At 46.4% G+C, this 12,773-nt stretch overlaps 1 protein-coding gene across 2 annotated transcripts in view; it reads right to left on the bottom strand.

The window, feature by feature from the left end:
• LOXHD1 (lipoxygenase homology PLAT domains 1) overlaps positions 1–12,773 on the bottom strand; it is a 425,609-nt gene that overhangs the window by 242,375 nt on the left and 170,461 nt on the right. For both annotated transcript variants that reach the window (XM_077463060.1, XM_077463059.1), the window contains exon 11: positions 8,670–8,768. In XM_077463060.1, coding sequence (XP_077319186.1) covers positions 8,670–8,768 — 99 coding nt within the window. The remainder of the gene's footprint in view (positions 1–8,669; positions 8,769–12,773) is intronic.

Genomic DNA, 12,773 nt, shown 5'->3' with positions numbered 1-12,773 from the left:
AGGAGGAGGTTGGTCCCCGGTGTTGCTGCCTACTCTACTTATAGCGGTGGGGAAGGTGACGTTGATGATGACGTGTCTAGTGATGTCACGTGGGTGCCCACAAGAGAGGAAGAGGAGGGGAGTTCAGAGGGAGATATGGACCAGCAGATAGGGAGGAGAAGCAGCAATGACTTACATTGCACAGCAGGGACAAAGCAGACTGCAAATGTATCAGGAGCGAGTCATCGACCATGTACGGTCACATCTGGCGCTCCCAGGACACCGGCACATGGCTCCGCAGTGTGGGCTTTTTTTAACGTGTCCGCTGCTGACAATAGCGTTGCCATCTGCAATCTTTGCAGTCAACGCGTTAGTCGCGGTAAGCCCAATACTCACCTAGGGACGACCGCCTTAAGAAGGCACATGAGCAGCCATCACCGAGCCCAGTGGGAGCAACGGAACACACAAAGCCACACTGCAGGCTCTCACCGTCCAGCCTCGTCTTCTACTTCTCCTTCTCCTCTCTCCTCACAATTGTCCTCCACTCCACCTTCCATCACGCCAAGCTCACATTTTTCTGCAAAAAGGCAGGCTTCCGTGGGCCTAATGTTTGAGCGTAAAAAAATGATGACGCCGGATAACCCTCTTGCCCAACGGTTGGCGGCTGGCTTGTCAGAACTCATAGCCCGCCAACTACTGCCATATAAACTGGTGGACTCGGAGGCCTTTCGCAAATTTGTGGCCATTGGAACACCACAATGGAAGGTCCCAGGAAGGAAGTATTTCTCAGAGAAGGGCATCCCAGAGCTATATGGCCATGTTCAGCGGCAAGTGAATGTATCTCTGGCACACAGTGTCGGTGCCAAGATACATCTGACCACAGACACGTGGTCTAGCAAACACGGGCAGGGAAGGTATATCAGTTTTACTGCCCACTGGGTGAACCTTCTGACGGCCGTCAAGCATGTAACCCGTGGCACCCGTGTAGATTTGGTTTTACCGCCACGGATTGCATGCAGGCCTGACTCTTCTTCTCCTCCTCCTACTCCATCCTCCTCCCTCTCCTCCTCAGCTGCCTCCTCCTTTTCCGCTGCTAGCGTCTCTTCCACTGCACCGCCCAAGCTCCCCAGAACCTATTCCACATGCCAGGTGAGACGTTGCCATGCCGTGCTGCGTCTGTTGTGCCTGGAAGCAAAGAGCCACACTGGCCCGGCACTCCTTTCAGCTTTGCGTTCACAGGCAGATGAGTGGCTAACACCGCTCAATTTGACAGTTGGTAAAGTGGTGTGTGACAACGGTGCCAATCTGCTTAGCGCATTGAAACAGGGCAAAATCACGCACGTGCCGTGCATGGCACACGTCTTAAACTTGGTCGTGCAGCGATTCCTTGTCAAATACCCTGGGGTCCAGGACATCTTGCGGCAGGCAAGGAAAATCTCGGCCCATTTCAGAAGATCTTACACGGCCATGGCTCGCCTTGCTGACATTCAGCGGCGACACCATCTGCCGGTCAGACGTCTTATTTGCGATTGCCCGACGCGATGGAACTCAACCTTCTATATGCTTGATAGGCTGCTCCAGCAGAAACGTGCAGTTAACGTCTACCTGTATGAACTCTGCGAAAGAAACGGTTCTGGGGAGCTGGGTTTTTTTTCACCGCGCCAGTGGCTGCTCATGCGCGACACATGCAGACTTCTGCGGCCATTTGAGGAGATCACCAAACTGGTCAGTCGCAGCCATGGCGCCATCAGTGACATGGTACCTTATGCCTTCTTTCTGGAGCGTGCATTGCGTCGTGTCATTGATCAGGCTGTGGAGGAGCAGGAGCGGGAAGATGAGGAAGTCGCAATGCTGGATGAATTCCCAGGGGGGGCTACTCTATCTGAGACAAGTCAACAACAGGAGTCTGATGAGGAGTCAGAGGAGGATGGTGCCGGGGCGGATGAGCAGGAGCAAGAAGAGCATGCTTTAAACCTTTCTGGGATCCCTGTTGTGCGAGGATGGGGAGAGGAGAATGAAGAGGACGACATTATCCTGGATGATGAGCAGGAGCCAGGCCACCACACCGCTTCCACTTTAGTGCAAATGGGGGCCTTCATGCTCCAGTGTTTTAATAGGGACCCCCGTATAAAAAGCATGAGGGTCAAGGACCAGTACTGGGTGGCAACGTACTTAGACCCCCGGTACAAACACAAAATGGCGGAAATGTTACCGCCGTCGCAGAGGGCTGTCAGAATGCAGCACTTCCAGGCCTTGCTTCGAGAAATGCTGCATTCTGCTTTTGCGTGCGCTGGCAGAGGAGCAATTCCCACTCCCAGAGAAGGATTTGCGGGTACCAATCCAACAGCGCCTGCAAGAAGAGGCCGGTTTGAAGATGTGTTGGTGACTTCGGATATGAGGTCATTCTTTCAGCCGACCCATCGACAGGTGTCATCCGGATCCAGCATCAGGGAACGCCTAGACCGTCAGGTGTCCGACTACATTGGGTTAACGGCCGATGTGGACGCTCTGAGGAGTGATGAACCCCTAGACTACTGGGTGGGCAGGCTTGACCTCTGGCCAGAGCTTGCCCAATTTGCAATCGAACTGTTGGCTTGCCCCTCATCCAGTGTCCTGTCCGAAAGGACGTTCAGCGCAGCAGGGGGGATTGTGACCGATAAGCGTACTCGCCTAGCTCACCACAGTGTTAACTACCTCACATTTCTAAAAATGAATGAGGCATGGATCTCGGAGGAATTCAACACATGTGATCAGTAGACCATGTATATGTCTATAAACAATTTTTGGAATCAAGCACACAGACCTTCTTAATTCATTTGGCTCACTTCCCTGACCCAAAAAAGCACACCGTACTATATGCCCCTACCCTCCTCTTTGAAGAGGTTGAGCGGTGTCATATTTCTACTGGGGCTGCTTATTATGAGGGGTTCCCACCATCCCTGTGCTGTGCTGACTTCCTCCTGGGTGTTCTTATTATGAGGGGCTCCCACCATCCCTGTGCTGTGCTGACTTCCTCCTGGGGGTTCTTATTATGAGGGGATCACACCATCCCTGTGCTGTGCTGACTTCCTCCTGGGGCTGCTTACGGTGCTGCTGTCAGCGCTGTATGTCACGGAGCTGCTGTCAGCGCTGTATGTCACGGAGCTGCTGTCAGCGCTGTATGTCACGGAGCTGCTGTCAGCGCTGTATGTCACGGAGCTGCTGTCAGCGCTGTATGTCACGGAGCTGCTGTCAGCGCTGTATGTCACGGAGCTGCTGTCAGCGCTGTATGTCACGGAGCTGCTGTCAGCGCTGTATGTCACGGAGCTGCTGTCAGCGCTGTATGTCACGGAGCTGCTGTCAGCGCTGTATGTCACGGAGCTGCTGTCAGCGCTGTATGTCACGGTGCTGCTGTCAGCGCTGTATGTCACGGAGCTGCTGTCAGCGCTGTATGTCACGGAGCTGCTGTCAGTGCTGTATGTCACGGAGCTGCTGTCAGCGCTGTATGTCACGGAGCTGCTGTCAGCGCTGTATGTCACGGAGCTGCTGTCAGCGCTGTATGTCACGGTGCTGCTGTCAGCGCTGTATGTCACGGAGCTGCTGTCAGCGCTGTATGTCACGGAGCTGCTGTCAGCGCTGTATGTCACGGAGCTGCTGTCAGCGCTGTATGTCACGGAGCTGCTGTCAGCGCTGTATGTCACGGAGCTGCTGTCAGCGCTGTATGTCACGGTGCTGATGTCAGTGCTCTGTATTACGGTGCTGCTGTCAGTGCTCTGTATCTCCTGCACCCTCTTGTTTGCCTACCCTGGTCCCTGACCTTCCCTCTCCTCCATTGCCTTCATTAGCTCCATAGTCCTGAATTGTCAGAACAATTTCCCAAATAAAAAAAAAATGCTTGTAGTTATCGATCCCAAATTCACCTCATACATGTATTATGCTATTGTCCAGGTGGTGGGACTACGTGCTACCCCCTAATAATTACCCCGTGGCCGCAAATTCGACCTAAAGGTTTGCGAAATTCGCCTCCCATTGAAGTCAATGGAGCCCGCGGCGAACGGTCGTTTTCGCGAACGTTTGTGTCCGTTCGCGTTTCGCGTTCGCGAAACGTCCCGTCGGAAGTTCGTCCATCACTAGTTAGCACCTGAATGTAGGAGGGTCTGCTGTGCTGGGGGAGAGGTTTATGGGAAGGTTGGAGGAGTATTTAAACTATTTAACTATTTCAACTAGGATTGAGGGGAGAGGGTGAACTAGAATTTAATCGGGCAGACAGGTCAGTTAGGGATTAGACATTTATGGAGGGTGGAATGGGGATAGATGGGGGAGGGTTATGGCAGATGAAAGTTCCCATGTTGCAAACAACCATTGGAAATTATAGTGCTATTTGTACTACTAAAAAAGATTTGCAAAACACCAGAGCAAAATGTAGTAATGCATGAAAGTGTTTTTTCACCAATGCCAGAAGTCTGTCAAGCAAAATAGGTGAGTTGGAAGCTCTGCTGCACGTGGAGAGCTATGATCTAATCGGTATTGCTGAAATTAGGCTTCATTCCTTACATGACTGGGCTTTTAATATTCCTGGCTATGCTCTCTTCCAGAGAGACAGGGTAAAAAGGAAAGGTAGTGGTGTCTGTTTCTATGTGAGAAGTGATCTCAAAGAGAGTGTGAAAGAGGACCTGGTGGATGGAGAGTGTGATGAGTCTGAAGCATTATGGGTGGAACTGCATATAGATGTGCGTAGTTCAACGTTAATCATTGGAGTTTGTTATAGATCACCCAATGTTATTGAGGAGGTGGAGACTCAGCTCCTTGCACAGATGGAAAGGGCTGCAAGGGCTGGGATGGTGATAATAATAGGGGATATTAACTGCTCGGAAATTGACTGAAGTAATGGCACTGCTGGGACAGTTAAAGGGCAAAAATTTATAAACCTATTACGGGACAATTTTATGGTCCAGTTTATTAAGGTCCCAACTAGGAATGATGCTCTATTGGACCTGGTAATCTCAAACCATGCAGAGAGTATTACTAATGTTCATATTAAGGAACACCTGGGTAGCAGTGACCATAACATGATTTCATTTGATGTTAGCTGTAAGCAAAAAACACATATGGGAAAGATAAAAACACTTAACTTTAAGACCTTGTACACACGGTTGGACATTCCCACTTTCCGACAACATGATCCGACCGGACTTTGTCCGATCATGTGTAGAGAATTCCGATCGGACAAAGTGCCACGCATGCTCAGATCAAATTCCTAGCCCAAAGCTATTGGCTACTAGCCTGAACATAGTCCCGTTGTAACGTAATAACGTTGTCACGTTACGTATGATCGGATTTTCTGCCAACTTTGTCTGACCGTGTGTATGCAACACAAGTTTCGGACAAAATCCGACGGATTTTGTTGTCGGAATGTCCGACCGTGTGTACAAGAGCTAAGAGAGCAAATTTTCCAAGGATGAGGACTACTCTCCAGGACTTAGACTGGGAGGAAATATTGGCACCAATGAACACACAACAGAAATGGGAATTCTTCAAAGTGACTTTATGTAAACTCACTGCAAAGTATATTCCCATGGGCAATACGTTTAAAAGGCTAAAAATAAAACCTATGTGGCTCATGGCCAAAGTTAAGAAAGCTATAAGCCATAAGAAAAGAGCTTTTAAAAAATATAAAAATGAAGGAACACTAGTGTCGTTTAAATGTTACAAAGAATATACCAGAATATGTAAAAAGGAAATCAAGGACACAAAAATTCAAAATGAATGACAGATTGCAAAAGATTGTAGGACAAACCCCCAAAAATTCTTAAAATATATTAATAGTAAAAAGGTCAGGTCTGAGCATGTAGGCCCTTTTAAATAATATAGAGTGGGTGCCAGGACAAAGAGAAGGCAAATGTATTAAATATTTTCTTCAGCTCTGTGTATACAAAGGAGCATGGGGGAGGGGAGCTCATGTCCATAATGGAGGTGGTAGTGACACAGCCCCAAATGATCCACAATAGCTCAAAAGTGATATGGTCCAGAAATATTTAGACAGAATAAAGGCGGATAAAGCACTCGGACTAGATGGCATCCACCCACGGATCCTAAAAGAATTGAGCTCTGTCATTTCAAAGCCATTGTTTATAATATTTAGGGACTTGTTAATGACTGGAATGGTACCACTGGATTTGCGCAGGGACAATGTGATGCCCATATTTAAAAAGGGAACAAAGTCTTTACCAAGTAACTATAGATGTGTTAGTTTAACGTCTATAGTTGGGAAGATACTGGAGAGTTTAAAAAAAGACCACATAGATGAGTTCTTGCTGTAAAAAATATTTTAAGCAGCAGACAGCATAATTCATGAAAGACAGAAGTTGAACAAATTGAATAGGCCTCATAACAAGTTAATAATAATGTGCAAACAGTTAAAGACAGACGTTGTCAAACAAATCTGATTTCTTAATATTTGAAAAACTCCCCCAAAGAAATCTGATTTCTTTTTATGAGGAGGTAAGTAAAACCTTGGACAGAGGGGTGGCGGTGGACATGGTATACTTGGATTCTGCAAAAGCGTTTGACATAGTTCCCCACACACGGCTCATATGTAAGGTAAAGTCTACAGGCTTGGAAAGATCAGTTAGTAAAAAGTAAGGGTCCCAGCACTGAACCTTGGGGTACACCACTGATAACCTTAGACCATTCAGAGTAAGAATTATTAACCTCTACTCTCTGAATTCTGTCTTTTAGCCAGTTTTCTATCTATTTACAATCTTTATAAATAATATTGGGTCTGGGATTAAAAGTAACATTTCCGTCTTTGCAGATGACACCAAGATATGCAGTGGAATAACGTCCTTACAGGATGTCTCCAATTTACAAACCAACCTCAATGCTCTGTCTAATTGGGCAACTAAGTGGCAAATAAGGTTTAATGTTGATAAATGTAAAGTTAAGCACTTGGGGGCTAAGAATATGCATGCATCATACATACTAGGGGGAGCACAACTGAGGGGATTCATAGTGCATAAGGATCAGGGGATTTTGGTAGATCATAAGCATATGGCATGCAATGCCAAGCTGCGGTTTCCAAAGCGAGCAAAGTCCTTTCTTGTATTAAGAGAGGTTTGGACTCCAGAGAGAGAGATATATCATTTTGCCCCTGTACAAATCATTAGTAAGACCTCATCTGGAATATGCAGTTCAGTTTTGGGCACCAGTTCTCAAAAAGGATATCGGGAACTGGAGAAAGTGCAGAGAAGGGCAACCAAACTGATAAGAGACATGGAGGAACTCAACTATGAGGAAAGATTAGAGGAACTGAATTTATTCTCTCTTGAGAAGAGGAGAATAACAGAGGATATGATAAACATGTATAAATATATAAGGGGTCCATATAGTGAACTTGGTGTTGAGTTATTCACTTTTACGGTCATCACAGAGGACAAGCGGGCACTCATTACGTCTAGAGGAAAAGAGATTTCATCTACAGCTCAGTAGATTGCTTTAAGAAAAGCCTGGATTCTTTCCTAAGTGCAAACAGTATAACTGGGTACTATCATTTAAAGGTAAAGTTGATCCAGGGAAAATCCGATTGCCTCTCAGGGGATCAGGAAGGAATTTTTTCCCTTGCTGTAGCAAATTGGATCATGCTCTGCTGGGGTTTTTCGCCTTCCTCTGGATCAAATGTGGGTATAGGATTGTGTATATGGGATTGTATGATAGTATTTTTTATTTATTTATATGGTTGAACTAGATGGACTTGTGTCTTTTTTCAACCTGACTAACTATGTAACATATAACACCTCAGATGTTTACCTGGGAGCAGCTTCAGCTTGTCAGCCTTCCTGGCCGCAGCTGATTCCAAAACTCAGCGATACCCACTGAAAATGTCCACAGATTTTTGGCAGTGTGCGGCCTTGCTGTGAAGAGGCCTTACAATTATTAGACATAAATGGGTCTTCTGTGTCCCCCCCACTCCCTACACCACCCCCCCCCAAATTTTAGTCCCCTTCCTCACCCTCCCAACACAAATCCCCCTAAATCACCTTTCCTAGCCCCCCTCCCCCCAAATGTCTCCTCCTAGAACAATTCCTACCCCCTGCTGCCCTCTAATCTCCACTACCCTACACATAATCCCTCCCCCCATCACCTTGTGGCCCCCCCCATCTCTCATACCATATCACCTCTTCTAGCACAAACACCCCAAATCCATACTCCTAGCACACATCCTCTTCCCCCACCCCCTCCCAACACAAATCCCCTCAAATCATTTTCCTAGCACCCCCCCCCCCCATTAAATGTCCTGTCGTACCCCATGCTGCCCTCCAAATTCCTCCTCTCAACACAAATCCCCCCCCCTCCCAGTTCCTTGTGGCACCACACCCCCCCCCCCCCCATCTCTCAGTGCTAAAAAGTGCTAGATGTAGCTGGATGTCCCACCTCCAGCCAGGAAATTATGTGGGCTTTGCCTTGATGCCGCTTCTGTGAGAAGCTCACAGTGTGCAGTGAAATCAAAGTAAGTAGTTTCAGTACAGGAGAGGAGCCGATACAACTGTGCAAGACTGAAGGAAAGGCCAGAAGTCAATTGTGAGTTTCCAGGCAGTCTCCAGCAGACATAGTTCTGCCATGTCCCTCCATACACCAATTGTCCCCAATGAGATGGAAAAACGTTTATTTGCCCCACCAACTGGTCAGAGCATGAAACACAAATGAATCAGCACCTGTGTCACCATTTTCCCCGAATATGTTCAGGAAGACGTCCGCGTCTGTCCCACTTCCGTTGGCAGATCCGGTAAACACTCTGGCAATATATTTATTCACTGAAAGAGAAAAAAAAATCTGGGTTATTATGATGCTGTATCTATATTCACCTTAAAGCAGAGCTCCAGGACCCCCAACCCCCCCCCCCCCCCCCCCCACCACCACCACCACCCAAAAAATTAACTGCTCACATAATTTGTAATAAAAACATCTTTGCCATTCTGAAGCTTCCCTCCAACCACTTTGCGTATTATTTAATATATACTGTGATTTTGTACTTGCCAAATATGCTGCAGAAATCTCCCTCCACTTTAAATGTGGGCAGCTGAAGCTGCTGCCCGTTCACTTCCTGGATTTACACAGACACACAGAGGCACACCTCCAGCTCTGCAGCTCTCATTGGCCCTTTTATGACTCATCCCCCCCTCCCTTCCTGACAAACTCTTACGAGAGAGAGAGCGAGCTGTGCATGATGTCATAAGCCTAGGCTTTTTACAAGACAAGAAACAGGAAGTGGACTGTATAAGGTATTTATTGGCAGAAAAAAAAATGTTTAACTATCCAAAGTTAAAACAACAACAAGGGCAGAAAATTTAATAGAAAGACAAAAAAAAATACTGAAGTTCTGCATTAAGTTCTGTAGCTGCTGCCTTTTACTATTAGGGCACTTACCTGTCCAGGGATCCCGCGGTGTCCTCACCCCAGACAATTCTTGAATCGACTCTCAGGGGCTAGCCCTGCCATCTTGGGTAAGAAGCCAATTGCCTACAGCGCATGCATGAATCGTGCTGTGCTTTCCCAATGGGCCGGCTGTGGCAAGGGCCAATCTCCTGGCTGCGCTCGCCACGGCAAACTCAGCAGGAAGTGGCAGCGGGTACCTGTCAAAACCAGGTACCTGCTCCCCCCTCCCCTCCACAAGGTGCCAAACGTGGCACCTGAGGGGGGGTGGGGAGGCACACAAGCCAAGCTTCCCCTTTTGGGAGAAGCTCCGCATTAAGGCGGCTCTTCACTGCATCACCACAAACCAAAAATGCTATTTTATTCGTTTTTAATATTCAAAGCAAACTCCCTCCATCCGTCCATGTCTCTGTGCTTTCTTTTGCTGCAAAATCACTCCCCTAGCATTTCTGGCTGTGGCCATCTTGAGTAAGCCCTTGTACACACGGTCGGACATTCCAAAAACCAAATCCGTCGGATTTTGTCCGACGGATTTTGTCCGAAACTGTTGCATACACACGGTTGGACAAAGTTGTCAGAAAATCCGATCGTACTTAACGCGATGACGTTATTTCGTTAGGACGGGACTACGTTCAGGCTGGTAGCCAATAGCTTTGGTCTAGGAATTTGATCTGAGCATGCGTGGCACTTTGTCCAATCGGAATTCTCTACACATGATCGGACAAAGTCCGATCGGATCATGTTGTGGGAAAATTTTAGGGTAGATGATTTATGTAGCATTTACTTCCTGGAATCCATCTGCCCTTAGCTTATGCATGCATGTAGGAGAGTGTGCTTAGCTGAGAAAAACCCTCCTCCTTTCCTAAATAAATACTTATAATAAAAATGCCATAAAACTATCCCCTATTTTGTAGACGCTATAACTTTTGTGCAAACCAATCAATATACGCTTATTGCAATTTTTTTTACCAAAAACATATAGAAGAATACATATCGGCCTAAACTGAGGAAAAAAAATGTTTTGATATATTCATTACAGAAAAGGGTAAAAAATAATGCATTTTTTTTTCAAAATTGTCGCTCTTTTTTTGTTCAACCACTTACAGACCGGACCATTTTGCTGGTCAAAGACCAGACCACTTTTTGCGATTCGACACTCCGTCGCTTTAACTGACAATTGCGCGGTCGTGCGACGTGGCTCCCAAACAAAATTGACGTTCTACTTTTCCCACAAATAGAGCTTTCTTTTGGTGGTATTTGATCACCTCTGCGGTTTTTATTTTTTGCGCTATAAACAAAAATAGAGCGACAATTTTGAAAAAAACGCATTATTTTTTACTTTTTGTTATAATAAATATCCCCCAAAAATATATAAAAAAAACGTTTTTTTCCCTCAGTTTAGGCCGATACGTATTCTTCTACATATTTTTGGTAAAAAAAATTGCAATAAGCGATTATTGATTGGTTTGCGCAAAAGTTATAGCGTTTACAAAATAGGGGATAGTTTTATGGCATTTTTATTAATATTTTTTTTTTTTACTAGTAATGGCGGCGATCAGCGATTTTTATTCTGACTGCGACATTATGGCGGACATATCGGACATTTTTGACACATTTTTGGGACCATTGTCATTTATACCGCAATCACTGCTATATAAATGCAGTGATTCCCGTGTAAATGACACTGGCAGTGAAGGGGTTAACCAGTGGGTGGCAGTGTAGGGGTTAAGTGTTCCTAGGGGTGTGTTACTAACTGTTGGGGGCTGGGCTTTCATTTAGTGAACACTGATCTCTGCTCCAATCACATGGAGCAGAGATCAGCGTCACTAGTTGCTAGGCAGAATGGAGAAATGCTGTTTACAACGGCATTTCTTCATTCGGCCGCTCCGTGAGACGATCGCGGGTATGCCCGCGGCGATCGAGTCCGCGGGTCCCACGACCGGACTCACGGGGGTCCCGACCGGCGCGCCCCTGATGGCAGGGCGGCAAATTTAAAGGGACGTACAGGTACGCCCATTTGCCTGCCCGTGCCATTCTGCCGACGTACATCGGCGTGCGCTGGTCGGCAACTGCTTATAGCACAAAAAATAAAAACCGCAATCAAATGCCATCAAAAGAATGCTCTATTTGGGGTAAAAAAGGACATCGATTTTGTTTTGGTGTAACATCGCACGACCGCACAATTGTCAGTTAAAGTGATGCAGTGCCGAATCGCAAAAAGTGCTCTGGCCAGGAAGGGGGTAAAATCTTCCGGGGCTGAAGCGATTAAATAATTCAGACCAGACCTACTTTTTGGGTTTAAATGGCCATAACAAGCCCTTTATTACAAAAAACAACCATGAAGAACACTTTATTACATAATATAAGAGGTACTTAAACGAAAACATGCCATATCATGTTGAAGAGCACCTGTCACCTGTGCTCCTCAACGTCTACATACGTCCACTCCTCAAAATCATCAGCAAATCGGATCTATGCTTCCACTCATACGCTGACGACACTTAACTCTATCACCGGACAAAAAGACCAATATCAGGAACTAGAAAAATGCCTCACATTGATAGATGACTGGATGACCACAAGCTCCCTCAAACTCATTGGATTGAAAACAGAGCTTCTTCTCCTCAACGCAAACCGAAATACAAAAAACTAAGACCCCATGGATATCACCCACCATCCTTGGACAGACCATCTCCCCCAAGTACCAAAGCCAAAAGTCTCGGAGTCATCTTCGACTCAGAGATGTCTATGGATGCACAAATATGATCAGTAGTAATCCCACCATCTTCTCCGCCTGCAACGTAGACTCATCCCCTTCATTACAGAAAAGGAGAAAGCAATAGTAGTTGGAACAAACATCAATTCGCAACTCGACTACGCAAATTCCCTCTACATAGGACTACCTAAATACCAGATTGCACGCTTACAATTCTTCCAAAACAGCAAGACTAGTCATGGGAAAAAAAAACTGGGAATCCACCTCCCCATCCCTGAGGACCCTACATTGGCTAACGGTAAAGGTTAGGATCACATTCAAGTCCCTCTCACCCACAAATGCACACAAGGAAACACTCCTCAATACCTATGTGAAAAAATAAAACACTACACACCCAATCGCAACCTCCGATCAACTAACCAAAATTGTCTCCTCATACCCAAGTCTCACTACAAATCAAAGGGAGAACAAAGATTCGCAGTCCAAGGACCCCGGCTATGGAACGTTCTACCCACGAACATCCGCATGGAAGAAAGCCATCGGGCCTTCAGAAAAAAACTCAAGACCCACCTCTTCTAAGAAGCAGGACAACACAGGACAGACCAAGCGCCTTGAGGCGATTCAGTTCGCATTTGCAGCACTATACAAATCTTTCATTCATTCATAACAT

The sequence above is a fragment of the Lithobates pipiens genome, unplaced genomic scaffold, assembly GCF_037356315.1.
Source record: "Lithobates pipiens isolate NorthernLeopardFrog02 unplaced genomic scaffold, aLitPip1_a1.2 Scaffold_3, whole genome shotgun sequence".
NCBI classification, from domain to species: domain Eukaryota; kingdom Metazoa; phylum Chordata; class Amphibia; order Anura; family Ranidae; genus Lithobates; species Lithobates pipiens.
The sequence above is the reverse complement of the archived record's forward strand: the minus strand, read 5'-3'. Positions and strand labels throughout refer to the sequence as shown.